At 38.2% G+C, this 27,577-nt stretch overlaps 2 protein-coding genes across 4 annotated transcripts in view; one reads left to right on the forward strand and one right to left on the reverse strand.

Annotated features, from left to right (window-relative positions):
• LOC121427632 (exosome component 10-like) overlaps nt 1-27,577 on the reverse strand; it is a 73,949-nt gene that overhangs the window by 13,433 nt on the left and 32,939 nt on the right. For all 3 annotated transcript variants that reach the window (XM_041624134.1, XM_041624138.1, XM_041624137.1), the window contains exons 11-20: nt 26,710-26,790; nt 26,313-26,431; nt 24,626-24,746; nt 23,813-23,951; nt 13,088-13,287; nt 6,911-7,003; nt 5,766-5,963; nt 4,837-5,038; nt 4,345-4,424; nt 2,103-2,176 (exon numbers count right to left, since the gene is read on the reverse strand). In XM_041624134.1, coding sequence (XP_041480068.1) covers nt 2,103-2,176; nt 4,345-4,424; nt 4,837-5,038; nt 5,766-5,963; nt 6,911-7,003; nt 13,088-13,287; nt 23,813-23,951; nt 24,626-24,746; nt 26,313-26,431; nt 26,710-26,790 — 1,307 coding nt within the window. The remainder of the gene's footprint in view (nt 1-2,102; nt 2,177-4,344; nt 4,425-4,836; nt 5,039-5,765; nt 5,964-6,910; nt 7,004-13,087; nt 13,288-23,812; nt 23,952-24,625; nt 24,747-26,312; nt 26,432-26,709; nt 26,791-27,577) is intronic.
• On the forward strand, nt 17,324-19,961 carry LOC121427633 (putative nuclease HARBI1). The gene is made up of 2 exons (XM_041624139.1): nt 17,324-17,815; nt 17,921-19,961. Exons 1-2 carry the CDS (start codon nt 17,502-17,504, stop codon nt 18,909-18,911), a joined length of 1,305 nt encoding a protein of 434 aa, XP_041480073.1. The 5' UTR covers nt 17,324-17,501; the 3' UTR covers nt 18,912-19,961.

Consider the following 27,577-nt stretch of genomic DNA (forward strand, 5'->3'; position numbering starts at 1 on the left):
GGGAATTGAACGAAGAAAACAATTCCGGGACAGGTCAAAAAAATTTCTAACAGGAAGGAGACCCCACCTGTAAAGAACAAAAAATTTTTTTTTTTTTTTTTTGAGGGGGGATTGAATAACCAAACAATCATCAGGTATAATTGCGTAAGCCGAATTAAACAATCCCCGAAGCGTCTGTGAATAAAATATTAATCAAGAATTTTATTCAGAACAGAAAGGAAAAGGAATTGAGCTTTAGGATGCGCCTGTGAATAAAATATCAATCAAGAAATTTATTCAGAACAGAAGGAAAAGGAATTGAGCTTTAAGATCCGCCTGTGAATAAAATATCAATCAAGAAATTTATTCAGAACAGAAGGAAAAACGAATTGAGCTTTAAGATCCGCCTGTGAATAAAATATCAATTAAGAAATTTATTCAGAACAGAAAGGAAAGAGAATTGAAGAATTAATCAATCAATAATCAATCGAAAATCTTAATAAATCAATTCCAGAAAGCAAGGAAGGAACAGAGTTGAAGATCCCAACCTGCAAAAAGAAATAACAATAACACCCTCGACAACAAAGTGTAGAGGCTGTCTAGAATTTAATTCAAAAACGGCACCAAAAGCCACCACGCTTTGAACGTGAAGAACAATAACCATGACAGGTGGTGAAGGCTTGCTGCCACGTAGGCAGGCCAAGCCCGGTGCCTCGCGAACGCGCTAGCGATGCGGCGCGACGAGAACTCAAACGTTAGAAAAACAATTTAAGTGTCACCAAAAACACGTCTAAAAAGTCACGCCAAGTGTAAATTCTGAACACAATCTTACACACAAATGGAAAGATTGAAATTAAAAGGGAGAATGCACCACAGATAAGCGAAAATAATATACCAAAGCTCAAAAAGATTTGAGCTCTTAGGAGACTTATCTGAGCACGTCTTGACAGGTGGCTTGCCGAAAGCAAAAGAGGAAGATGGACGCTAATTGCGCGGTGATCATGGGTAGTAAGCCTGAACGGGAGAGGGCGCGCTCGCGCTTTTTAAATCCTTGGGAGTTCTATTCGGGTATGGCAGTCCAGAGGGCTGAACTAGCAAATCAAGTAGATGTATGGAGTTATTGAAGTAAATTTTAAGATTTCAAAGTATCCAAAGAGATTTCCGGTATGCGGAAATCTGCTGTTCTTGATCAATTCATCTACAAATGTCAGCAAGAAAGAAAGGTCCCGACAATATTGGCCACTTACACACTCACTCACCTCACAGTCACAGTGTACACACACACACACACACACAGCACTGTCGTTCTTGTACATTGCTAACTACGATACGGTACCAGTACATCTTCCCCAGGGTAGGAGGAAGGATCATTCCCATTTCTTGCATCACAACCTCACAATCACTTTCAAAATTTGTTTCGCACTTGATTTCTTAGCATGAATTTTGGATACTGGATTACAGGAAGGTTCAAGAAACAAAGAAATTGGCATTTTATCCAAAAGTTTGTATGGCTTCGTGCCGTCTCTCAGCTCGTGCGTGGTGTACATGGTATCTTATGAAAAGCAAACAGGAAAGAAAAAATAAGCAGGTGCGTGCAAAACGGGACTTTCGAGGGGAGGGGTTAAAATGAAAAGCACCAGCTTAAGTCGCACTTTCACCACAATACAACGCAAGCTCTCATCTCATTTAACTCTCGCTCAGCTGTGACAAAATATTACTGAGTATGCTTGGCGTCTCTTGAAATTAGCCAGCGAACTTCGCTGCTTTGAATCAAGAATAAAGTCGAAATTAGTGTGATAAAGGTAGGTGCGTTTGTTATGGACAATATTTGATTAAGATCGTAATAATCGCTTCCCATTACCCGCGGCTCATACTCCTCTAAACGACATTGCCTTGGGCGGCTATGCCTAACCACTTGATGTGTTGTGAACTGGCACACGTCTTACATGTTCGGGAGGGGTTACGACGGGCTGGCTCAGACCCGTCACCGTGGATAAACCGCACCCCCGACTTTTGCTTCTCTCCTGCCGGGGAAAAGGTGTGGTTAATACACCGTTACTTAAGGTATCCATCATCAAAATAGAGACAATCATTACTATTTTTTTTTCAAAAAGAACACATACCCTCGGTTGCCATGGTGTTTAGTGTAAGTCATGCTTCGACCTCCATCCTGGTGAACCTTTGGGCGGGGATGACCCTGATAATGAAAAGAAGATAAATTGAAAATAGTCCGATTATGAACTCGATTAGAGACTAGAAATATCCTTAATCCCATTGAACAATGGAAAATCTTTTGAAGCATCATATCGCATTGAGCACTGAACAATTTCTTCGCACTTTTATCCTCTTGAACACCATACAATCTTTTGACACCTCATATCATTGAACACTGACTAATCTATTGACATCTCATATCCACTGAACCTCATATCACTTAGAACACCAAACAATCTTTGACACCTCATTAACTGTTGAAAACATATCCTACCGAACACAAAACAATATGTGGACACTTCATATCCTATTGAAAACTAAACCATTTTTTGACACCTCATATCCCGATGAACAGTTAATCTTTTAACATCTCACATCCGATTGAACACTTAACAATCATTTCACACCTTATATCACAGTGAAGACAGAACAATCTTTTGACACCTCATATCCCATTAAAGACAGAACAATCATTTCACACCTTATATCACAGTGAAGACAGAACAATCATTTGACATCTAACATCACATTAAAGACAGAACAATCATTTGACACCTAACATCACATTGAAGACAGAATCATTTGACACCTTATATTACATGAAGATAGAACAATCAGTTGACACCTGACATCACATTGAAGACAGAACAATCATTTGACACCTTACATCACATTGAAGACAGAACAATCATTTGACACCTAAAAACACATTGAAGACCGAACAATCATTTGACACATAATATCACACTGAAGACAGAACATTTTGACACCTCATATATTGAAGACAGAATAAATCTTTTGACACCTTATATCACACTGAACACAGAACAATATCTTGACACCTCATATAACATTGAACACTGAACAATTTGGGGGTAGGGGGTTCTGACACCTCATATCCCATTAAACACAACATTATCTTGACACCTCATATCCTATTGAACACTGAGCAATCTTTGAACACCATGTAACCCATTGAACACTGAACAATAATTTGACACCTCATTCGCCATTGAAAACAATATATTCTCTCTCAAGAGTGTTACATGTAGATAAATAATTGCTGTTTGACAATTTTTTTATTTTCTTCCTTTTTAATATACTCTGTTTTTGCAGGAATGATTTATCTCTGAAAAAGATATTGTCTATACAGAAGAATCAAGAAAAAAATCCTGAATTTTGAACATGTATAAAAATATAATCACTGCAATCGTGTGAATTAATTTCTGTTGAAAGCTTGTGAATCTTCACTCATATGACTAGCTATATGGTGGCTTGTGATAGACAAATAAATGACACAGCCAAACAATATGGCAATGTGTTGATGGTAATATATCTCAATAGAGAATTTCTGGTGGTGATAAAGCATTGATTTTGATCCTGCCATAATTGTTATTCAAGGCTTTTGGCCTCCCTTTGAAATATTTCACTTTATACACCATTCAAAATGTGAAAAATTACAGAATAGAAATCATAGAATTTTGTGCTTAATGTCACAATCTTTTGAAAGAAGAAGAGAGGAGTGTGAGAGTGCCAACACAAAGAAAATCTACGAAAATGCTGAAAATATTTACTCCTATGCTCTATTCTACGCCTGCAATTTTGATCTTTCTTAATTTCTAATTTCTGTTATTGTTTTTAGTGGACATGATGTTACCATCATGATGAATCTCTAATAGTCTTGACCATAATAAAAAAAATATTTATATTGCCATGGTGATAGAATAAAATTAAAAATCCTAGTAAAAATAGGTCAGTTTTTACAAAGTGAAAGCTTGCAACAATTCCAAAAGATGAATACACAGCTGCAGCTAAGTATTACCATTTCATCAAAACTTAAAACTGAGGATTACAATGGAATATCCAGGCCCATCTTACAAAGAGATGCATTTGATCTCATCAACCACAACTATGGACAGCCAGCAACGTCAACATCTGAAATGTATGTTTATTCAAAATATTTCCTGGACATGATGTAAAGGCATACATTTATCATTTTCTTGAAAATTCAGGGAGCATTGCTTACAAAGGACATTGTGCAAATTTCCTGTTGTAGAAATTGGCATCCATGGATTTCCATATAGTGGAGGTTGATCAGATCAAATGTAACTCTTTGGAAGATGGGGCACTGGTATGGTTGAATGACCTTACCTTTGAATGACCTCTATGACCTCTTTGACCTCTATCATGACCTCGGTGTCCTCTTCCTCTTCCTCTGGAATGCTGGGATTCTTAATTAAGTAAATTAGGACACGAAGGAGACACAGTGATTAGACTTTTTAACAATCATCCTTTTTCTCAAACAAACATTTCTAGGAAATATGATGCAGACACTGTCTACTTGGAAAAGGCAACGGAGCTTTCCCATTTGCAAAAGTCCAGTGGTTCACCAAAAAATGACAGTAAATGATCATCCACAGTGTTTGGTAACACAGAGACTTTTCAAGTGTACAATATAATATCAGATTTAATTTCAAAGGGGCATCTGACATGCTATCCCAACATGTTTGTCTGGAAATAAGATTTAATTTCTAAGGGGCATCTGACAGGATAAAGAAGAGGAAGGGGCAGAGAACAATAGCAAGGGGTGTTCGAAGAGTGGAATGTAAGTGGTTGAAGAAATTCTGGATAACATCTGGGTACCTTGAAACATGTTGTAATCTACTTTGCTGTAATCAAACGGCTCTATGACCCTCTCCTCCGTCTCGTTTCCATCTTGGTTACCATGACGATGATCTCCCATGCTTCTCCTCTCGGCGTGCTCTCCCCTTCTATCTTTCTTTGGTCTTGGGGTCTCTCCGCTGGGATTGGATGAATGCTTCCGCTTCTTGGCAGACTTATCAACCTGAACAGATCAGATTAAGCAAAAGAAAGAGGACGGTCACCAAAGTTGGCTCGCTTCTGTCGACATGGGTCAACACAAAACTTTGTGTTGATTCATGCTCTAATCCAATGTGCGTTCTTACACACCAGGAGTTGTTTAATTACTTTTAAATCATCATTTTCATTTGTAATGTAGTTGGCCTTAAATTTTTTTTAACATAATCTCACTTGATTTAATGCAACAATGCTTTATTACCATGGCAACACAACCTGGCACAATAAAAACTGATCTTGCCTACATGTCTCCACTCCAATACCAATGTGTGTGACTAATTTCATCGGGATTGAGCAAGAAGTGAGGAAGTAGTTCTGTCCACGAGATGTGCAAAGGACCAACAAACAGCCTGTTGACCCTCCTACCCAACCGTACAGTGATTCTATACCCCCTCCAAACTTAATTTCGCAGGGCCATAAAAGATTACCCATACGCATTGGGCAAAAAGTGAAGAAGTAGTTCTCTGCAAGGATTGCAACAGACCAACCACACACTTGCCTGACCAACTAACCATAAGCAGGGGACCGTTTCATCAACATTTTTGTCCGACAAGTTGTCAAATCTGACATCATTCCTTGATTTGGATTGGCTGTGATGCACTGTTCCTATGGTAACTGTCGGATAAAACGTCCGACAAGCCCTTTCATGAAACACTCCCCTGATTCCTATATACCTATATCAATCAAAAGATTACCATTTGTCTAACAGGGACTGTTTCATCTTCTGCCTCCTCTTTCTTTTTCTCCTCCATCAACTTCTTCTTGGCAGCATCTGGGTTGAAGACGATGGGAGTTTCATAGGTTCCGGGATCGGTTGGAAGCTCTTTCTCTGGGACGGGTTTGGGTGTGGCCTTCTTCATTATCCAGACAGACAGAGGCTGGAAGGTTGTGCTCTGGGAGAGAGATGGGAGATATTTTTTGGAAATTTTCCAATTTGTCTACTGCCAACTCATCCACTCACCATATGGTCTACTTTCATTTAGTCTAAATGCCATTCCGTCCAACATTTTGTCTATTTAAACAACCATTTGGTATCACCATCTCGTCTAAGACCATTTCGTCTCATAACCAGTTGGTCTGATAGCCATTTCAATATCATTTATTTTACACAATGAACACTTAGTCCAATTAGACCAAATGGTATATGGACTAAATGGCTATTGGACCAACTGGTTATTAGACAAAATGGTGAGTGGACGAATTGGCAATTAGACCATGTGGATAGTTAACAAACTGATGGTAGACCAAATGATAGTAGACGAGTTGGCAATTGGATGAACTGGCATTAGACAAATTGGAAATAAACCATATTTTGCACAATCTGCGTACATATATTTAACATTTTTAAAGTACTTTTCCACATTAATATGCCCAAGCACTTTATAATAAAGAATAGCAAAGAATAGTTCTGCTCGTCAAGTGCTTACATTATATAAAGTGGATATTAAAGCGAAGATAAATAAGTTAAAATTATATTTCAGTATTTGTTCATAAGATATGAATGGATGTTGCTGTGTAGACTTTAATAAATAGTAAGACCAGTGAAATTGTAAAATTTTCTCTTAGTTCATATTGGGAATTACAAAATAAAACATATCTGTTCTTTTGATTAATAATGAAATTATTAAGGGAGAAAACAAGATTTGTGAACAATATTTTTTTAAGAAGGGTATGCATTATTTTAAGTTAAACCCTTTTATCCCAACATGTTTGGATAAAAGACCTATACATGTAGAGTGACTTTTCAATATCCCACTGCAATTTATTTTTTTTCTTGACAGGAAGGGGAGGGAGGGAGGGGGGTAGAAGGGCCAGGTCAGAATATAAATGAGTAATTTACCTCCTTCGGTTGAGACGTCTTGCCATCCATGGTGATCTTGTCTGCATCCAAAAATTCTTTGGAAATCTGCCTCACCTTTTCGGAGGGTAGATACTGCGTTTAAAATGAAAAGATCACAAATTCACGCTGACAAACTTTTGCTTCAGACTTGGATGAATATATTGGGATATTGTGATTCTAATTTGATTTCCATCACATACATACATAATTCCCTGTAAGCAAATAAATTTGTATAAATCTTTTTCAGACCTTCATAAAAACACAAAGTACCAGTCCCAATCAGACATGAAATTATCTAGAATGGAAATCATTGACTCAGAATCACTACATATTTTGTATACCTGTATATTTAAAACTTTCTAATAGCACAACATCAGAATCCGATACGTTAAATCATTAAAATTGGGTCAATGAGAGCGTGACAAGAGAATCATTAGTTTTCTCATCGCACAGCATTCATGTACTACCTTCATATCTTCAGAAATAGATTAACGACACCAATATAACCATACACGTTGTCCCCATTCTTTGGCGTTATCACCTCAACACGTCAAAAACAGGAACGTCCCCTCTCCCATTCCATTCTCGATCAATTCGATGGTGCGTCTCTCACAGGTTGGTAAAAAATAAAACATTAAGAGATGAATAATAAGGGTGGATATCTTGAATGCGATGCTTTGTAAAAAAACGCAATTAGGCGAGGGTGTGAATACGGGAGCAGGCAAAGTCACCTGCCGTTTTTCCAGTGAATCGAAAGATGTAGACGGAACATAATGGCCCATATTCACCCCTTGGGGGTCATTCACACTGTGAGCAAAAACCGACCACGTATTGCGCTTTTTGCGTACACGCAAAACATTACAAGGGGATCAATCAGAAGACAATTGTGAGTGACTATCTCATATCTATGAGTTAATCGTTTATGGGTTTATCCGATGGCATGGAAATTTATGTCCTTTCATATCCAAATTAAATGTAAATTAGCTATAGACTCTTAGGCCTATATTCTGAAGTCGGGTTCAACTTAAACTCGGGTTTAAAGTTGTTGTTTAAATATGGACAGCTAATTGTTACATAAATCACGAATGGTAGAGATAACGTATTTCAGCTCATTTGGTTCTCAAATCGTTCATAATTGTCTATGAAGTATAAACGATGAGTAGATTCACCATCGAATCAGGAAAGAGAACAGTAAACCTAGGAAACATACAACTTGACACTTTTGGCTTCCCATAATTTTTGCACGGCGTTAGGCCATGGTCTAAGCTAAGCCTGACTTCAGAATATGGGCCTTAGTGTTTTCATTTATAAAAATCCATGTGAGAATGGACCCACATACCCAAACAGGAAATATACCGAGAAGGGCAAGGTTGCGAACACAAAGTAAAACATGGGCATTACATGTGTGCAGACCAGCATATTAAAACGGTGCAAGGTGATCTTGCCCCTATTGCAGCCAAATTGCCAGCAAAACTGCACACAAATTATAATTTTTATAAAAATTTTTATAAAATATAAATTCTTTTGACTATTGTATAAATATTCCTCTGTAATTACATATTTTGAATATTTCAATTTTCATATGTTTTTCAAAGGAATGAGCACTTAGATGAAATCATGAAATGCTACCTCAGAAACAAGGATAAAAAGTAGAAAACTAAGGGTGGCACTCATGCAATTCTGATGGTGGGGGTGGGGTGGGGATGGTTGTAAAATGCAAAGAGAGTAAGACATTTCAAATGAAATAAACAGCTAGCTAGTAGCTTGCTTTAACACACACCACACAATCACTCTCATCAATTACAACAATGGTTATTTTAACAAAGCAGGTACTCTCCCCACAAAAAAACATGCAAATTCTACGGTTTGATCTCTTCATCAACCACACCAACATCACCTTAATGTTACCAACCCCGAACATGCTCATCAAACACTTTTTACAATTCCAACAATCTGTTCTGAGGCTATTGAAGCCGACTTCATTGATGAAATATTTGTCCACTCCTTGTTACTACATGTAATTCACAAGAAAGGAACAAGCCCGTTTCATCCAATTTGGCGATATTAATCCGCCGTACCACGCTCTGTCAAAGACAGGAGCGAGACACGAGAGGAGAGGGTAACACAAAGCACCCCTGCTGGGGGATTGATCATTGGTAGGGTGTTACTCATGCGCCTCTCTCCCTTGATATTGGTGCGCCCAGTGGGGGGCGGCTGGGGGGTAAGGGACTGATTGGAATGAAGGAGAAAGCAAAATACTGAGACAATGGATGTCTCTTTAATATCCATCATCATCCAGCGTTAAAGCTCAATTTATCTGGCTTGAATGCAGATGTTCTTACACGTAAGACTTCCTTCGGATAGCATCTGGCGGCCTGAGCAATTAGGGATACAATCAAGCTTGGTGCAATATTAAGACGATCCTGGCAACATTATTAGCCAGTGTCTCAATAATGTATCAACCTCTAATAAAACCTCGTCACAAAGGAAGGAGAAAGCAAGTGACAAAAGAGGCATTTCCTATAAATAAACGGGCATGATATCTTATACTCTCCTTCGACAAAAGGAAGCAAATCTGATTTTTCTTTTATTCACAATTGATTTTTTCTTGCTTTGGTATATTTTCTATACGTGCTCTACACATACATGATGCTATGTGGAGTCACATGTAGCTCCTTATTTCTGAAAAAAATTACCATTTTAAAAGCAAGTAACTCTATATATTTCCACATAAAACAATGACATATTTTCCACATTTGCCAGAAAAAAAAAATCATTCCAGTGTTGCTTAATTCCTTCTGTCGTGGAAGACAACACAGATGCCAATTTGAAAGTATGCATACATGTACATGTACCTTGTCTAACATTTATCTTTCAGCATTAACTTCTGCCATCGAAGAGAACACACTAAGTAATGTTCATACTCATATTTCTAAAACTAAAATCATTAAATTGTTAATCTATTGTATATAAGGTTTGATTCAACTAACCCCCCCCCCTCAAAAAAAAATATATATATATATATATAAATGAACAAATAAATATATAAATAAACAAAACAAAACATAAAGAAAAGCAACAAAATCTCAATTTGACATAAATTTTGTTGTTCCTGGATTCATTTTCAAAGCCCAGAATTTAGCAATCACTAATTCGGGACTCAGTTTTAAAGGGAGTGAGAGTGATCACTCACAACTGCTCACCTTAAACCATTTCACGTAGAGCGATTTATGTGATATGAAATGATAAATGCAGAAAAAATTAGAAAACAGACCACATCATACACATTAAATTGTGTGTACATGTTATTTCCATATTCTCTGTTTTGACATCACTTACTACTAAATGAATGTAGAAGACTTTCAGCCAATGATTGAACTGTTAGAGCCAACCTTGAAAACATCATTCTCAGTCAAATAAGACACACAAAAAAGCAATAGCACACATTTGCAAGAATGACAAAAGTGGTGGTGGGGAGGCGCCATGGCCGAGTGGTGGTGTGGAGGCGTGGTGGTTGGGAGGCGCCGTGGCTGAGTGGTGGTGGGGAGGCACCAAGGCCGAGTGGTGGTGGGGAGACACCGTGGCCAAGTGGTTGTGGGGGCGCCGTGGCCGAGTGGTTGTGGAGGCGCCGCGGCCGAGTGGTTGTGGAGGAGCTGTTGCCAAGTGGTGGTGGGGAGGCGCCATGGCCGAGTGGTGGTGGGGAGGTGCCATTGCCGAGTGGTGGTGGCGAGGCACCATGGCCGAGTGGTGGTGGGGAGGCACCAAGGCCGAGTGGTGGTTGGGAGACGCCGTGGCCAAGTGGTTGTGGGGGCGCCGTGGCCGAGTGGTTGTGGAGGCACTGCCGAGTGGTGGTGGCGAGGCGCCGTGGCCAAGTGGTTGTGGAGGCGCTGTTTCCGAATGGTCTAAGGCACAGGACAAGACATTTGAATGTCTAAGGGTTTGATCCCGGCCATGGTGCCAATGCACTGTCAATTAATGCCTTGTTATTCAATTGACAGTGCTCTTTTATTCAAATATATTGAAATTGTTAAAACTTGGTAACTAGGTGTGAACTTGACTAAAAAAAAATTTATATTGGTTATCAGAACTCTTTTCAATCTATGTAACATGCTCTATGGACCTGGATGGATAGTTTATCTTTTGTTTTATCTGAAGAAAAAAAAAGATAATCTTTTATACATTTCATTGTATTACATCCCCCATTGCTCTCTCTCTCTCATTTCCTCTCTCTTCGTCCGATCCAATAAGCACCAAAATCCATATGATTCAAGACAATCCCAAAATCCCCCTTCCACATTGATCAAGAATGACAATATCAATCCTAAGGTGTAATGAACATGTATGGATAGCCATAGCAGGAAACGGGTCAAAATGTGCTCTCCCTTCTCAGCATGATACAGGAAAATTAGATTTCATCGCAGATCAAGCTCACATGGACAGGCTAAGGTCTTCATCTTTCGCGACACGTTTAACAGATCGAGCGTTCACAATGAGGGCATAGAGTCACAGAGTGACCTGCTATTTGGCATTTAATGGTTGTCCGATCCCTTCATGTGTCTTTCACTGAAGGGGAAATTTAGGTTGCTTCACCTTTGGCTGGCAGGTGTAGTTATCTATTCCTTGCCTTTGTTCCTCTTTTTCCCACTCTCCGGGAGGTCTCCACTCCATGCAACCGCAAATGTATGTTTCATCACATCAAGCAACGGTCTTGGTTTATAACTGGATTGTTTTGCTTGACAGAATTGTCATGTAGGCATTATTGATTTAACCCCATGGCTAGCACATTTTGTGTCTTTCGTAGGATTTTCATTTGATTTCTTTGAAAAAAAATCACCAATGACATAAACAACCTTCAAAATATTTCACGCATTTAATGATTTTGCAAATTTGTGAAATTGTACTAAACTGGAGGGGAAAAAAAAACATACTTCAAATGCTGTATGTGATTTTCAAAATGAATCTCACAACCACCACCATGACCACCACCACCACCACCATCGTCATCATCATCATCACAATCACCATCATTACCACCACCAACAATACTATCAGAATCATTATCATTGTCATCAACACCATCACCTCAAACACCACCACTATCATCATCATCATCACCACCACCACCACCACCATCACCACCACCACCATCATCACCATCGTCATCATCAACATCATCACAATCACCATCATTACCACCACCAACAATACTATCAGAATCATTATCATTGTCATCATCACCATCACCTCAAACACCACCACTATCATCATCATCATCATCACCACCACCACCACCATCACCATCACCACCACCACCATCACCACCACCACCATCATCACCATCGTCATCATCAACATCATCACAATCACCATCATCACCACCACCAATACTATCAGAATCATTATCATTGTCATCAACACCATCACCTCAAACACCACCACTATCATCATCATCACCACCACCACCATCACCACCATCACCATCACCATCATCATCATCACCATCATCATCACTAGAGTATCACCAACATTATTACCAAAATCATCACTGCCATCGGTATACATGTAATCATCAATGAACAAATTATGAAACATTAATAACCAGTAAATTAGAAGCTCTGACATTCATATCATCATCCCACAACACCTCAAGAGGGAGCCAGATACTCCAACATTTCTACTTAAACAGGAAGTTCACCCTGACAAAAAGTTTGCTGTAAAAATAACAGAAAAAACAAAGAAAGAAAAACAAATAATGGTGAAGGTTTGAGGAAAATCCATTATAAAAACTTTTTTTATTTGTTTGTACATCATATACGAGCAGCTGCCCCATGTTACATAATAAAAATACATAAATTTCAATTTTCAAATAGTTTATTACACATTTTCTTCTTTCAAGAGTGAATGTGAAAAAAGTTATCTGTTGATATGTACTAAAGGTTCAATAAAACCCATTTTCAATTTTTTGAGAAAATGAAATTTTATTAATCTTTTTTCAAATTCACAATGCATGGGGAGCTGTGCGCATATGACATCAAAATCAAAGAAAATAATAATTTAAATAACTTTTAAAATCTTTCAATAGATTTTTTCTCAAACCTTCACAGAAATATTTTTTGTGCTCTTTTCATATTATTTTGCCAGCATGAACTTCAAGTTAAAACTTGAAAAAAAACTTACCATTTCAAATGGATTGGCAAACAAGGCCTTTAACCGCTGCACCTTCTTCTGTGCTTCGCTCCTCTTTGCATCCAGCTGTTGAGTGTCACTGGAGGGCGTGTCAAAGATTGTGATGATGGGCGTGGCAACCGATACCTTTGGCTGGGTGGGCGTGGCGCCACCAAAAAGACTGGATGATGAGGCACTTGTAGCTGATGATCCTGAAGAATTGAGCACAAGAGTAATTACGATTTAGAGGCAGATTACACTTGACGACAAAATATCACAATATTTCATTTTCCTGTTGAGAGACTCGGATGATCAGGGCTCCATCTAATACAAGGAGCTACAATAAGCCAGTTCGTAGTTCCTTTCTGCGCATGATCAGAGGAAGGTCATTTGTACTAAAGTGACATGGTGGTTTAAAATCTAATGAGATAAGCGCCAACTTTCATGTCTTGATTATTCATATATTCTTTTGAATTGTGGTTTTCATTTACATCCACAAAAAACAACAATGCGTCCACGAACGACTGGTATTTCGCAGTTTGCCAAGTACATTGTGCAACGTGCTATGATCTGCATTCAAAGAAGGAATGCAACAAATACCTTCATAAAGTGTTCATTGGTGTGCTATTCTAGTCACCTGGTCTATTCAATTTCTTCATCCTGCTATGTAAGGCAAGCTTACGTAATATTTTGCTTTGAAATCTGCCTATCATAATGAAAGAAATAAAAAGTCATTTGACCAAAATTGCCCATGAAGTAACTACGAACTGGGACCTGTTGCAGAAAGAGTTGCGTTGAAACGCAAGTCAAAAAATCAAACGCAAGTCAAAAAATCAATCGCAAGTCCCAAATGCGTGCTGTTGATTGGTTGAAAATAAAGTTGCGCATGATTTTTGGAGTTGCGATTGATTGCAACTCTTTCTGCAATGGGCCCCCTGTCTATTGATATGATCAACCCCAATGGTGGGGAAATCCGTCAATGAAATATGCACCATGTCCTCTGTAAGCAAATGGGAGCACACTGCATTTTCAAGAAAAATTGTAAAAGCATGAATATACATCATATCTAGAAAATATTCCAAACAAACTGCATTTTAGATGCTGGCTTTCCATAGTCGTGGTTGATTGGATCAATTGGAAGTCTTTGTAAGACAAGGTCCCGCCTTACAAAGAGTTGAGATTGATCCAATCAATCTCAACTGTATGGAAATCTATCAATAACGTATTCTACTTTTTAATCTTCATATATATTTTGTATATATTATCATCAATTAATGTGATTACCACATTCTTTAGTGTGTTTATCATAAACACTTATTTCTCTTGTATAGGTAGGTATATTGCTTTCAATGTATATTCACTTGTATCATTATTTAAATGGTTATCATTTCATATCTGTGTAATCATTTCCTATGTTGTAATATTAAGTTGAGAAATTAAATAAACCAAACTTGAAACCTAACTTTGTGAAATCATGAAATCCAAGCTAAAAAAAATGCCACCCTAAACCCACTTGTTATGTTAATTTCTCAGCAAATTACAAATTACACACTTTCTACCATAATCACTGGCACAATTTTTTTTCATACATATAAACACCTCAGTGGTCATTTTATTGGATACTGTAACTCTGAACTAATTTCTACGGCGTTGCCACACGTTGCATTTATGTTTCAACATAGATGCTGACAGATGATGTCTGGCAATATAAACACTTGTAGACGTCTATTGACATCCTTTCATATACAGGGAAGAGGAAAATAAGTGTCCACTTTATTTATAAAACAAACAGGAAAAGAGACTTCACTGGCAAGTAGTTTCACTTATGATATGGTCAAAGACCTTTATCAAAGTACAACAGGGAAATAAACTTTGTGAAAAAACTCTCATGCCAATAAAGGTCAATGACCACAGATCGGTGACATCATTATATTGAGTATTTTCCCCTTTTTTTCTAATTCCCTAATATTTTTACTTGATATACTGAATCAGGACATGGCACAAGATCAAACATGCAAGTTTACAAATTGTGTTTCCCTTTGAAAACACAGAACACTGCACCCATGCGGATATTGAAATAATCATGCAAGAACTCACTGAGAAATCACAAAGATCTCATCAATCACATACAGTAGTGTTGTCATTTGCCTGGCAAAGCAACGCATATATGCGCAATCACAAAACATATACATTTCAAACTAGCCACAGCATAAATTCTCCTTAATGACTAATTCCACATTGAGCAAGATTTATGGTTGAATTACAGTAATCTGTCATTTTATTACAAGAACTGGAATGGCTTCCCAGTTAATAGCATTTTATCTTTTATGTTTTCTGTCAGGAACGAAAATGGGTCCATCAAGTTCATGCCAGAAGAGCGTGAACTCCAATAAGTTTATGCACAAAGGAAGGTTGAACGAGGAGGGGTTCTTCTACCAGGAAGAAGTATGGACTGCAAGTGCCTGCCAGTTCTGTCGCTGGCTCAACATCATAACATCAAAAAGAGCTTCGGGAAAGGTAACAGAAGAAAATGCAAACATTTCTCCATCGTTCTATAAAGACTATCTCAAAATATGAAACCTGATAAAAAAATCATGATTGCTTCCTTCCAGGCACGCAACAGCATGAAAAATGACTTCATGAGCGACAATCGGAAATTCATCTGGGGCCTGTTCCAAAAAGAGTAACGTTTATTATAATACCCAACTGAAGAAATCTAAGACAAGTCCCTCATATATATGCATGTTACATTGGTTTACGTCAAGTTGCAATTGATTTTTCAGTTACAATCGATCGCAACACATTCTGCAACTGGACCCTGGCTATGATACCCACATACAAACCAAAGTAAAAACTTTGTTTGAATGTTGCCCTCAAGGTACAGTATGTCATTCAACTTCTTGCAAGTCAGATCGGTGCCAGTTACTATGCTATTTAAAGGTCAAGTCCACCTCAGAAAAATGTTGATTTGAATCAATAGAGAAAAATCAGACAAGCACAATGCTGAAAGTTTCATCAAAATCGGATGTAAAATAAGAAAGTTATGACATTTCAAAGTTTCGCTTATTTTCAACAAAATAGTTATATGAACGAGCCAGTTACATCCAAATGAGAGAGTCGATGATGTCACTCACTCACTATTTCTTTTGTTTTTTATTGTTTGAATTATACAATATTTCAATTTTTACGAATTTGACGATTAGGACCTCCTTGCCTGAAGCACAAAATGTTAAAATAATGGAATTCCACGTGCTCAGGGAGGAATGAAACTTCATTTCACATGACAATGATGAGAAAATAAAAATATTTCATATTTCATATAATAAAATACAAAAGAAATAGTGAGTGAGTGATGTCATCAACTCTCTCATTTGGATGTAACTGGCTCGTTCATATAACTATTTTGTTGAAAATAAGCAAAACTTAAAAATGCCATAACTTTCTTATTTTACATCCGATTTTGATGAAATTTTCAGTGTCAATGCTTGTTGAATTTTTCTCTTTTTATTCAAATCAAGTTTTTGTTGGGGTGGACTTGTCCTTTAATGATGTTAATGACTTAATGATGTATCTGACATATCATTGCATCTCTGCTATGAGTTGAAGCTAGGATACAAGAGGAAGAAGTCAGACATGTTTTAATCTCTGCATCACTATACCACCATCACACAATGTAGCAATGTGAAATAGCCGGCTTAATTGGATGCAATGGGGACACCCTTCATCAGTGACCCTCAAAATCTTTAGCTGGGTGCAGTCAAAGGCATTGGTAAAATCCCTCTCCATATTATTAAAAAGGGAAATTTTAGATATTCAGTTTCCTTTTTAATGAATATTGAGAGATTAAAGCAAACATGAACTAGCATTCTTGTATAGCACTACCTCAATTCCCAAACTACTCAAATCAGGCACAGTGCTCATCCCATAATGCAACTTTGCAAGCAGTGTAGTTTTGTAATAAAGCCCCCCCCTTGACTAACACACGTAAGCCTAGGTCACATAGCCCGGCCGGTGTCCGGCATCGGTGGAGCTCGGTGGATTTTTGAGGTGTCGCCGAGCTCCCCTCATCGGTGGCATAGCTCGGTGACGTGACCGGGCTCCGTCCGGAAATCTACAGGCGACCGACCAAACACCGGCCGATGACCGTCCGGAGTCTGTCTCAAAAGTGGAGATTTTTTTCGGCCGATGTGGCAGCAACTACCGGCCGATGTCCGGCCGACCATCGGCCGGACATATACGGCCGGTATACGGCCGGTACCCGAGCAGGTTAAAGGACACCGTGCGATCACCGGCCGGGTTGTTAACGGGCTTCGAACACTGCCCGGCCGATGTTCGGCCGGTGTACCTCGGACTTGGGGGCCGATGGTCAGCTATTCCATACCTGTATATATATGTCCACCCTACCTGGAATGGTCAGTTCATCACTATGGCTGCACCGAGAAGACTACGAATGGCGTTGTTAGAACACGAGCTAGCTCAGGCGAGGTTCCAGTACAACTTGGTCCTGGCAGCACTGCTCGAAGAAGCCGAGAGGGAGCGAAAGAGGGCCGGCAGAAGAATAAGACGTTGGTGGGTGCGCGAGTGGATCCTACGCAGACCTCGTTTCGGCCAGTATGAGACGCTCATGAGGGAACTCGAGGCCGAGCACGCTGCCGACTTCAAATCCTACCTCCGCATGGTGCCACAGATGTTCTATGAGTTGCTTGACCGAGTTGGCCCCCGCATTGCCAAGACCACAACGTAAGTTTACACTTTATGAACCTACTGTCAAATTGTGCTGAAATGTCTTCCATCCATATTTATTCTAGTTTGATTTTATTCATATTTCACCCTCTTCTGTTGCAGGCATCGAACCCCCTTGGATCCTGGGCTGAAGCTGGCGATCACCTTGAGGTTCTTGGCGACCGGAAGCAGCTATCATGATCTGGCGTTCGCGTTTCGTGTCCCACACAACACCATCTCTCTGTTCGTCCCCGAGGTCTGTCAGGCCATCTACGACGAATACGAGGACGAGATGTGGGCCACTCCCCAGACAGAAGATGAGTGGCGCCCGGTAGCCGAGGGATTCGGAGACAGATGGAACTTTCCCCACTGTTGTGGCGCGATCGATGGGAAACATGTCGCCATCAAGAAGCCCCCCAAGAGCGGCTCACTTTACTACAACTACAAAGGCTTCTTTTCCATCGTCATGCTTGCAGTGGTAAACTCTGACTACAAGTTCATCTGGGCGGATGTGGGGTCACCAGGGTCGTATTCCGACGCCGGCATCTTTAACCGGTCGCGACTGGAGCCAGGTCTGCGTGAGGGAACGATCGGACTACCCCAGCCGGATCCCCTACCAAATGACGACCAGGACACACCCTACTACATGGTCGGAGACGACGCCTTCCCCCTACGGCCATACATGATGAAGCCTTACCCTCATCGGCACCTGAAACGGGACGAGCGGATCTACAACTACCGGTGTTCCAGGGCACGCCGTGTGGTTGAAAACGCGTTTGGTATATTCGCCAATCGCTTCAGATGTCTGCTAACAACCCTGGGATTGAGACCGTCGAAAGTTACCAAGATCGTCAAGGCCTGCATGACCCTTCACAACCTCATGAGGACTCGTTACCCCAACCTTCAGAATGCTGACCTCGACCGGGAAGATGAGCAGGGTCAGATCATCGCGGGTGCATGGCGAGACCAAGCCGTGCTCGAAGATGTGCAAGCAGCAGGGCACGGGCCAAGATTGACCCGACCAGGCAAAGAACTGCGCGCATACCTCAAGAATTACTTTTGCAGTCCTGCCGGGAGTGTGCCATGGCAAGATGTGGCAATAAACCAGCAGTAACTTGTGTCTAATATTGTTACAGTATACCGGATGCAGCCACAGACATTCCATTATTCTTCTCAGGACTTAACGCATTTTTGATGTGTTATACTTTCCATTATTCAGTATGTTGTTTGCAAATAAATCTGTTATTGGGTAATCTTAAAACATTGCCTTTGCTCTTTTTAATTTGAACACTAGTAATAAATGCCAAAAGAAATCAAACCTGTTTGAAAGAATAAATCAATATTAAAATACACCAGTATGAATAAGATGAGATGTGTGTAAATAATACAACAGCAACACATTCATTGTGATTGAATTATTTTTAATCAAAGAATAATCGCCATTGTATCTTTTCTTTCACCTTTAAAAACTAACCTTTCATAAAGAAAAACACTTGTATCAACCAATATGATTAGCTTTGTAATTTTGTAATAGGCTTCAAATGATTGCCCATTAATATGTTTTCACCTTTTAAAAAGTATGTGTTTTTTCATAATGAGGAAGGATCTCCATTGTTTACATATCAGATAAAGTCTTACGAAATATTAATTTTTACTTGAGTACTGTTTAACTTTTGATCTATGCAACTTTGTTAAAATTAACCAATTTTTATGGTGTGTTCTATAAAACCTTCTAAATGACATTTTCTTTCCTTCTAAATTAACTTTGTTTTACCTTTTGAGTTCTCAGTTTATTGCTCTAAGATGTTAAAAAGATAAAAACAATATAAAGACAACGACAGAACTTTAGTTTTCATACCTTGGATGTTACCACATACACAATAAATATGGCAATAAACATAAACTGGCACGGGACACCGGCCGATACTCGGTCGTACACCGGCCGATGCGTATTCCGATGTGGTAAGGATGGGGCTGCGATGAGGGAGCTCGGTGAGAGCCCGTCGAATTTTTAACTCCGAAGTTAAATTTCGCCGAGCTGCCACCGATGCGGTTTTTAGCCCCAAACGCCGGCCGGTGACCACGGGAGTCCGGCCGGTGTCCGGCTAAAATCGCATCGCTGGCTCATCGGAACCTCATCGGCCGGGCTATGTGACCTAGGCATTAGTCACTGCTTCACATCTATTTATACCACAATACTCACATTACCAAGTAGCAAAACATGCATTTTCCCCTCAAAATTTTTTTTGGTCTCACCTTCAATGAATAATATTGCTTTGTCAAATTTGATTAGCATTTTTGGTCATAAGAGGTAAATTGTTCAAATCGTAATAAAATAAAAATAGGCCACATAAAATACTTTTTGTGGAGAAGTCTTTAAAAAATGTGGAAAAATTGCAATGCAATATCAGGAAAATAATTTTCTGTAAAATTAAGCACATGGGCTAAATTATTATTTATATTATGAATAGTTATCTCCAAAGGTACTTTTTTTAAGACAGACCACACGTAGTGAGATCAGTTCTCTCTTGCTTTATATGTTCTTTGAATGAAGTCATTGAAGTTGACCCACTAACCCATCACGAGTCCCTATAAAAAGTACACTAAACTTTGTGAGCACTGCTTGGCAAGTGACATTAAATGCCACTTATAAAAGTAATTATATCTACTTCAAATCATAGATATTAATAGTTTCAGTTATGAGTCTTCAATGATATCCTGTGGCCGGTTTCATGAAAAGTTGTTATCATAACAAACTTGCATTACCTGTTAAAAGCTACTGAAATCCTTCAATCCGAGTGGCTGATGGTAAATTTGTAATAGATATCACATTAAAACAAGTATTTGTGAAACTGGACCCTGAAAATCCCAGACCACTAGAAATATGTATACCCACTTCCTTCCTTCAGCATCTCAATATTGTAGTCTGCGAGCACAGACTCAAATTTGACACTTAAACAGATTATACCGTGTCTAGAGTAAAGACTAGTCCCTTAATTCTCTGCCTGTGGTAGAGGCAGCCACAGTACATGCATGTAGTGAATTTAGTCTTACTACTTCAGACTCTGCATTATGCACTATCTGAATTGTGAAAACCAAAGGTCTGAGCCCTGCAGACTACCAAATATTGATTGATAACATGATCCTATTTCATTATTAATTTCTTTGTCTGGTTCTTTCAGGAACAATTATCAGATTAGACAAGTTAATATGAAATATTATTTATTCGATACCAGACGAGAGTTAATTGTTTTGCAAACACAAGCAAGACAAGGGCCCCGTAACACAAATGTTTACGATGGATTGCAAATATGAAAGAACATCACTGATTGGTCCCTGGTCAGTATTTTGAACCAAATGCGCCTGTAACATTGATCTTGATTGGTCAGTTCATCTAGCGATTGATCGCTAATCTTTGTGTTACAGAGCCCTGATTAGACAATTTAAGAAATATTATACCTTTTATTTGATACCAGACGAGAGCTAATTGTTTCACAAACTAATGATTCGGAAACACAAGACCTGTTTATATATTTAAATGGTTTATTATGATAATATATCTGGATCTGTGTTAAAGGTTGTCTATAAATGTACTGAAATGCACTTTAAATCTCATTTTTTTTAATGACAGCTCAGAAAAAGCTCTATGTTAGACACAAGTGAAATCTTATTTTGCCAAGAAAGAGTGATCTACATGAATTCGGAGAATCTTTTTTCAGAAAATGATTTTGCCACCTATGCAATTACTCTAATACATGTACAATTCAGGGTTTTTTTCCACTGTCCTCAAATAACAGCCAATGGACAATACACAGTGCAACAAATTGTCATTACGGAAATTAAAACAATGGAAATCATCAAAACATCAACAGGCCCAAAATGTTTAATGCATTCTACTGTCCACAAGGTTGAAATCTGGAAAAACGGCATACAACAAAATGTTTGAATAAGTGCTCATTCCCCCGTACATGAGCTAAAATAAACTTAGAAGTAAATTGGAATGCATGAAGGGTGTGAAAATTAGTTTAAAAGAAATCTTAAGTGATTATTTAACTCATTGAACGTCTTTGTTCATTCGATTGACAATTTCAAGTCAGATTCATAATTGTTTCAATCAAGGAAATGATAGATATCTGTCTACTAAAGGGAAAATACCTCTTAATCCCTACTGAAATAAAAGAAGTATGTATACCAACCAAAACTGATGCCTCATTCATGGAGCATTAATCCAGCAGGGAATAAAAACAAACATATTATGAAAGGTTTTTGTTTCCCGGATAACGTTTCATGTCACTAAGTCACACCATGTAAACACTGTGGCTTATAATAAAGTGTTGGTAAAGGTCACAGTCATGTGCTTTGAAAAGGAAATCCTTGAATGATATGACTTCATATTTTGTAGCACTTTTTCTCTTTTTTATGCAAATTTCTTAATAATCAAATATGCACTTTCTTGCCGATCTCTTTCTTTCTAATTACCTGTAATTTTTAGAGTCTGCTTTCCTTTGTTCTATTAGAAACCTACATACATATTTACGTTTGTAATAACTAAATGGTCATTTATGCATTTCCTTTGAATCTATCATTCCATTAATTTCTTTTATTTATTTGATGCAATGCAACATTAATGAGATGATTACAAATTTATGTTGTTTACTCATTAATCAGTAATGAATCTCCCAATACCCGATCTATAATCATATTTTTGCTGACCTCCTGAATATGATTTTCTTTTGCTTTACCATTTGATTCCATTTTGCATTCTTCTGTCTATCTCTGCAATATTTGACTCAATGCGATTTATAATTTCACTTACACTCAGAACTCCTTTATGTAATTAGATCCATCATAATGAAAATCTTGATGTAATTTAATCTATTATATATTGAATGATTGCTTTTCTTTAATTATGTACTCTTGTAAAATGTCTTTCTATGTTCTCACATTTTGTAAACATGTATATTTCAGCCACTGGCTGGCAAGTGTGTATATACTGCCAATACACCATTACTATACTATACTATATTATACTATTTTAGTAGATAGAATAGCTAGAAATTTTAACTGTCCCCCCCCCCCCCCCCACATCCTTATCTCCCTTCTTGCTCATCTTAAAGTGCTCTGCAAACAGGCCTATATTGCTCCATGCCATCCTTAATAATGCTGAATCTTAAACAAAGCTTTTGAACAATTTTCAGCTGAGCACTAACATTTTGTTAATGAAATCAATCATTGGTATATAAAATATGAAAATAAATGAAATTGAGCACTTGAATTTGTAATTCACGCCTCAATCTACCAGATAAATGTTGAGTACATAAATTCAACATATGGAAGATTATCTTTTTACCAAAAAGGAACACACGGTCTCAGGGGCGGATCCGTGATTTTTCAAGGGGGGGGGGGGCAAATTTTTCGGAGGAAAATTTTGACAAGCCAAAAAAAAAGGTTTTCAACCACAAATTAAGGATATTTTGTACCCGAAAAAAATTGTCTTCACCTCTGTTTCAATGGCACTTTTACATTACAAATTTTTAATTTTGCTTCTCAAAGGGGGGGGGGGCACCCCCCCCCCTGGATCCACATCTGCACGGTCTGTAATCCTACATATATCTAAAAAAAAAAATGTTTCACTGCGGCCACAGTCAATTTTCTTTTCCCAAAAATGGGAACACTTGGCTGGTATGCAGATATTGCCATTGATTCAATAAAGTTAGAAAACATGTACAAGGAAAGGAATGTGTGTGCATACTTTTAATGTTCCTGTTTAAAGGTATTGTTTAACTTTGTGAGCAGCCAATTTAAAAAATTCTCAAACCACGATGAAACATGTGTACAAGTGCATGTATTAGAACTAATAAACCCTGAAAACAACCATTATTGAGAATGAAAAGCATTTTTGTAACATATCACAGACACAGGTGACAAGTGTGACCTTCTAGCTCAGATTTATTAAAAGTCAAACCAATGTTAACCAATCACTTTAATTCAGATATTCAAAGTTCACACTCTTACCGGAGAGGTCATTGGTTGACCTTTGACCTTCTTGGTGCATGTTATGGTCATGAGGGCAGTAGAGCAGGCTCTCCAGGGGGTCGATCAGAGGGGCGGAGAAGGTATTGGTTTTGGAAGCAAACACCTCCTCCTTTTTAACCTGAAAACAAATAAGGATAATAATTATGGCATTAAAAAAAATCAACATATTGCATTTGTCATGAATTATCACAATATTCACCCAGGCATTATCTAAAGGTGCCGTTTCCGGCATTGCATTTTCAAGGATTTAATCCTGCCTATTTCACCTTACTTGTTCGAGTGCAGTATAATGTGGAACAATTTCTAGCTAAAGAAATTTTTACATCGAGGCTGGGACTCGAACCCACGACTCTCTGTTTAAAAGTCCGGAGACTTATAATAATAATTGGCATTTATATACCGCTTTATCAATCTACGACTGTTCAAAGCGCTTCACAATTATTACTTAATACAATGTTTTGAAGCACTGCACACTATTATCCAGGCTTTAGCAAGGCTACTCTTACTGGGCAATCAAGCTTTCAAGGAATATTTTCCGGATCGGGTACCCAGTTACTACACCTGGGTGGAGAGTGACAAATGCGAATAAATCCCTTGCCAAAGGACACAAGCGCTGCACAGGGATTCGAATCCCGGACCTTGTGGTTCAAAGTCCACAGACTCATCCACTGAGACACAACGCTAAACATTTATCTCATCCAAGTGGAGTTTGGCAAATGTAAATTAATATCTTACACAGAAATATGTATGTGTATAAGGCTGGTTTATAGGAAGAAATAGTTGAAGAGTTACCTTCCCTGTCTTGTTGGCCTGGAAACCTCTAGCTTCTAAGATGAAGTGATGTATCTCATTGATGTTCTGCTTCACCAACGGAGGAACTGGGTTACAACAAGCTAGGATTCCACCTTGGTCTCTGTTAAGTGCATTTTAAAATATTTATACACATTACTTATTGTCCTTCTTAATGTCATTTTTTTTTTCATCATTATCATGCGCTTTTCCCATCTGGCCCAAATTGCTAACAATTAATTAAATGGTGTAAATATTTGTAATCTTAAAGGAGAAATATATTGATTTTGAACATATGACCTTATTATATATCAATGGAAAGGTAATGATTTGGGGATTATCATAGGACCATTTGAAAAGAACAAAAAAATAAATAAGATGGAAAATCGCCAATTAAAAAGCACTAAAATGCCTTTACGAAATATGCCTCGCATTGGTCTCTGAATTGACTCAACTTTGATGACATCTATGATTGTACCAGAGACGTGATTGGCTCTCCCACATCAAGCTCCACTTGCATGCAAAACCTATTGCGAATGCAAGTGAATGTGCGATTTCTCCACATTGTCACTGAGTAGTTCGATCATGCAATGGGAAAAAATGTATCTGACATATCATTGCATCTCTGCTATGAGTTGAAGCTAGGATACAAGAGGAAGAAGTCAGACATGTTTTAATCTCTGCATCACTATACCACCATCACACAATGTAGCAATGTGAAACAGCCGGCTTAATTGGATGCAACGTACGTCACTCCGGTATACACAACTTATAACTAGTTTTGAACGAAAAGGGAACAAATAGAATCACTAATGCTATGTCACAACCAAGCCTTATTGTTTACAAGGTTAGTCCAACCCCAGAAAATGTGATTTGAATGAAAAGAGAAAAATCAAACAAGTATACTGAAAAATTCATCAACATTGGATGTAGAATAAGGTATGACATTTGAAAGTTTCACTTATTTCACAAAATAGTTATATGTGCATCCTGAGGAAAAATATTATGTCACCCTTTATTTCTTTTGAATTCAATTGCTAAGAATTTTCTTTTTTTCTTCCTCACTATAATATAAAACGTGGCTTCATTCCTCCTTGATTATCTGACATTGGCATTGTTGCAACCTAGTCTGATTCAATGAAAATGCCGTCTTATTGTCAAATCCACAAAAAAAAGGAATATTCTATATTTCATCTACCAAAATGCAAAATCCCATTGTTGATTCTTCCATTTGAGCATCAATGATTTGTGCATACAACTGTTTTGTTCAAATACGAAAACATTCAAAATAATACAAATAATATGCAACATTTATACGGTGCTTAATACAATGTTTTGAAGCACTGCACACTATTACCCAGGCTTTAGCAAGGCTTCTCTTACTGGGCAATCAAGCTTTCAAGGAATATTTTCCGTATCGGGTACCCAGTTACTACACCTGGGTGGAGAGTGGCAAATGCGAATAAAGGCCTTGCCAAAGGACACAAGCGCTGCAGTGGGATTCGAATCCCGGACCTTATGGTTCAAAGTCCACAGACTCATCCACTGAGACACAACACCTCCACAAAATGTCACAACTTTCTTATTGCTTATGAAATTTTCAGTAGAATACTTGTTTGATTTTTCTCTACTGATTCCAATCAACTTTTTCTCTGGGATGGACTTGACCTTTAGATATTTCTGGTCTTACTTTGGAAGTATCTCGGCTATCTGGAACATCATGTGTGTTGGAAGAACGTATCCTGTGCTCTCATCCTCCTGCCTGGCTATGCTGTCCCTCCATCCAAACAATTTCTTGAACGCATGCATCTGGTGGAAAATTTCAATTTTAAGATTATGAATAAATATGACCAAACATATGTCTTGAACAAGCTAACATTGACAAAAAGTTTCATACTTTTGTAGAGGAAAAGCTCAAATGTGCTGAAGTTAAGCTGAAAATCAAAACCGAACAAAAAAAAGCTGATGTCTCACATATGCATTTGCTTCCACACTGAATCTAAAAATATTGGTTCCCATAAACCAAGGGACAAAGACTTAACGTCCAAATGTAGTTTTTAAAGTAAATTATTGAAGAGTACACCTACCTGTTTTTTATTGAAGGTCTTTCTATTCTTGTTGAATGCTATTACATGTGAAGAGTCTGTGAAGATTGGCTTGATGTAACGCTGCATAGGAATGAGGAATGAAAAGCTTATCAATTGCTTTGATAGAAAGAATATTCATTTCATTGCCCTCTTTTTTAATCATATCCCATCATCATCATCAGTGTTATAGCTGCAATGGATGGCAGTGGTCGGGCCCGACTGGCACAGATTTCTTTCCACAACCACTCATGAAAAACACTGCTTCCGCCCATCACTAATTTCAAAAGAAAGGTATTTAAACAACTCCTTGCAAAGAGGAATTGCATTTGTATTCAATTCCATCTTTAATCTTGTTTGATATGTATAATTTACATCTTAAATTTAAATCTTCTATTCATAAACATTAGTTCCTTTTCAAAGATTTGCTAATTTTTGTCAGATGTTATAACATTGATGTTCCTTCACTTTTGGGCTTTCAGATCATCCACTCGGGCTGAAAAAAACTTGACAATGGTGCGAAATAGCGACCATCACTAAAATGGGTCTTGCTACAACACTGATCATCATCATAACCACTACCACCACCATTGTCATCATCATTCATATCCATCTTCATCATCACCACCACCACAACCACCGTCTTCATCATCATCGTCGTCATCATCAATACCGTTACTCTTAATCAACTCAATTTCGATTCCATGTGTATTTCAACTTTATTTCACACGCAAGGAGGTTAATACAAAATATAAATTTCAATGATATATATATCATGATGCAAGGAAAAAAAGTTACACGGAGGCTCGGCGATTTTGCCCCCAAAATTGCTCAAAAGAGCCCCCAAAACGCACGATTCATTTTCTCAGAA

This window comes from Lytechinus variegatus, chromosome 14, assembly GCF_018143015.1.
Source record: "Lytechinus variegatus isolate NC3 chromosome 14, Lvar_3.0, whole genome shotgun sequence".
NCBI lineage: Eukaryota > Metazoa > Echinodermata > Echinoidea > Temnopleuroida > Toxopneustidae > Lytechinus > Lytechinus variegatus.

Excerpts from the sequence above, each read along its gene's own strand:
- LOC121427633 (XM_041624139.1), top strand. The coding sequence starts at position 17,502 with ATGGCTGCACCGAGAAGACTACGAATGGCGTTGTTAGAACACGAGCTA. Across the intron at positions 17,816-17,920 it reads CGCATTGCCAAGACCACAAC|GCATCGAACCCCCTTGGATC; the intron begins GTAAGTTTACAC and ends CTTCTGTTGCAG.